The following is a 2,679-nucleotide window of genomic DNA, read 5'->3' on the forward strand; positions in this document are numbered from 1 at the left end:
GTGCAATGTGTACAGGCATACAAGTGAGTTCATAAAGTATAATACAATTTAACAATTTTTTATTGTTTCTATTACAGATGTTTTGCCTGCCTGCATGTCTGTGTACCACATCCATACAGTGTCCACAAATGCCAAAAGGGGTCATGGAATCTCTGGAACTGGAGTTCTCAATGATTGTTAGCCACCATATACGTGCTAGGAATTGAATCTCGGACTTCTGAAAGGCCAACCAGGGCTCTTAACAACAGAGTCATCTCTCCAATCCAATATCGTGGTTTGGTGTTTTGGGGTTGTTTTGTTTTTAAATACTTGGAAACGAAATCAGGGGTTCCCTGACCAAGACCTATGCAAGATTGAGCGATCAGTATTCCATTACATATGAGAGGCAGCTCCTCCCTTAGTAGCTATGGGCAGTTAGTAATTGTTAGGGAAGGGGTACCTTTCTCTGAGATGCTCTTGAAAAGGGTTACTGTGGGAGGGGAATCATTTCTACAGTTGACCATGCTCATGCCAGGAAATTAAACAGAGTGAATCATAAGATAAAAATGACATGAAAATAGGAGGGAGACTTGTCTAGAGAAGAGGAGACTGTAGGAGTAGAAGGGGGAGAAAGATAAATTGTAATGCCCCAAATTTTATATATATATATATATATATATATATATATATATATATATATATATATATCAAAGAATAATAAATAATGAAAAATTTACATTCTTACATACAAAAATCTATAACACATTATATCTAGCATGATCAGATTGGATGTAAAGATGATTCAGCACATAAAGACATATATATATATATATATATATATATATATATATATATATCACGCAATATAAAAGGATTCAACCTTTCTCTTCGCCATCTCCCCCCCCCCCCCCGGCAGGCCGACATCTGTCACCATGAAGGTCGAGCTGTGCAGTTTTAGTGGGTACAAGATCTACCCGGGACACGGGCGGCACTACGCCAGGACTGACAGGAAGGTTTTCCAGTTTCTTTCTTTCTTTCTTTCTTTTTTTTTTTTTTTTTGGTTCTTTTTTTCGGAGCTAGGGACCGAATCCAGGGCCTTGCACTTCCTAGGTAAGTGCTCTACCGTTTTCCAGTTTCTTAATGACAAATGTGAGTCCGCATTCCTTTCCAAAAGGAACCCTCAGCAAATTAACTGGACTGTCCTCTACAGAAGAAAACACAAGAAAGGTCAGTTGGAAGAAATTCAAAAGAAAAGAACCAGCCGTGCAGTCAAGTTCCAGCGGGCTATCACGGGCGCTTCTGTGGCTGATATAATGGCCAAGAAGAATCAGAAACCAGAAGTTAGGAAAGCTCAGCGAAAGCAGGCTATCAGGGCTGCCAAGGAAGCAAAAAAGGCTAAGCAGGCATGGAAGAAAACAGCAATGGCTGCTGCCAAGGCCCCCACAAAGGCAGACCCTAAACAAAAGATCCTGAAGCCTATGAAGGTCTCTGCTCCCAGAGTTGGTGGGAAACGTTAATTTGGTAGATGAGAGTTTAAAAATAAAGATTTATCTTTAACTCTAAAAAAATAAAAATAAAATAAAAGAATTCAAGGGCATAAACCACATGATTATCTAGATAGATGCTGAAAAAAAAATCTTAAACAAGCAAACAAAAGAGTGTTTTATCTTTGCCTTAAAGTGAAAAGATAGAAAAGCGTATTCCAAGGAAGTGGGACAAGGAAGTTAGCAGATATCTCTATACTAGTTTCTGATAAAATAGACTTCCAACTGAAAGTAAACAGAAGAGATAAAGACTGACACGTCATTCTAATCAAGGGAACAATTAACTAAGAATATGTAACAATCCTTAGCACATACGTGCCAAACTCTACTGAATCCAAATGTCATTAAAAAGTACTATTAGATTTCACATCACAAATTTAATTCCAGTTCACTTGTACTTGGTAATTCCAATATCCCACTTCCCCCAACAGTTTACTTAGATAAACGCTTAGGAAAAAAAACATCAGAATTAAATGACATCATACATCAAATGGACCTAAAAGATGTTTACAATTAGTCCTCACAAATACCAAAGAATATATATTTTATTCAACAGCCCATGAAGCTTCTCTAAAATAGACCACATCCTGGAACACAAAAAGGTCATAACAAAATGCAGTAAATTTTAAAGTCAACAGCAAACAAATTGAAAGTATGTACATAAAGTCATTGAGATTAAACAATTCACTACTGAATGATGAATGGGTCAAAGAAGAAATCAAGAAAGAAATAAAACATACCTGGAACTAAATGAAAATAAAAAGCATAATGCAACAAAACCTCTAGGGCACAGAAAAAGCAGTCTTAAGAGGGTTTTCTTTATCAGTTTGTTTATATGAGTCCCAATCTTACAGAATTGCATCACTGTTTTGATGATAAAACCAAGATGACTTATTATTATTTGTAAAAAGAACAAATGTCTAAAAGTTATCTTAAAGATTTATAGAAATTTTGCCTTTGGAAATATGAAATTTTGCCTTAATACTGTGATGTTTAAGATGCTCTACTACTGACAGAAATAAAACATGGCTCAGTAGACAATTCTTTGTTCTTCTAGCCATTTAATATTTGATAGAAATTGTATTCCAGATCAAAAAGGAAATGCAGATTCTCTAATATGTAGATAGCATAAAGCAACTACTTATCCACATTGAAA

At 35.8% G+C, this 2,679-nt stretch overlaps 1 protein-coding gene across 1 annotated transcript; it reads left to right on the plus strand.

Moving 5' to 3' along the window:
• The first annotated feature begins 893 nt into the window (after positions 1 to 893).
• Rpl24l1 (ribosomal protein L24 like 1) lies at positions 894 to 1,511 on the plus strand. Its single transcript, XM_087601226.1, has 2 exons — positions 894 to 992; positions 1,095 to 1,511. Exons 1-2 carry the CDS (start codon positions 912 to 914, stop codon positions 1,494 to 1,496), a joined length of 483 nt encoding a protein of 160 aa, XP_087457352.1. The 5' UTR covers positions 894 to 911; the 3' UTR covers positions 1,497 to 1,511.
• The last annotated feature ends 1,168 nt before the right edge of the window (positions 1,512 to 2,679 follow it).

Source organism: Rattus norvegicus, chromosome X (genome assembly GCF_021556685.1).
Source record: "Rattus norvegicus strain SHRSP/BbbUtx chromosome X, alternate assembly SHRSP_T2T, whole genome shotgun sequence".
Lineage (NCBI taxonomy): Eukaryota > Metazoa > Chordata > Mammalia > Rodentia > Muridae > Rattus > Rattus norvegicus.

Excerpts from the sequence above, each read along its gene's own strand:
- Rpl24l1 (XM_087601226.1), top strand. The coding sequence starts at position 912 with ATGAAGGTCGAGCTGTGCAGTTTTAGTGGGTACAAGATCTACCCGGGA. Across the intron at positions 993-1,094 it reads ACGCCAGGACTGACAGGAAG|TGCTCTACCGTTTTCCAGTT; the intron begins GTTTTCCAGTTT and ends TTCCTAGGTAAG.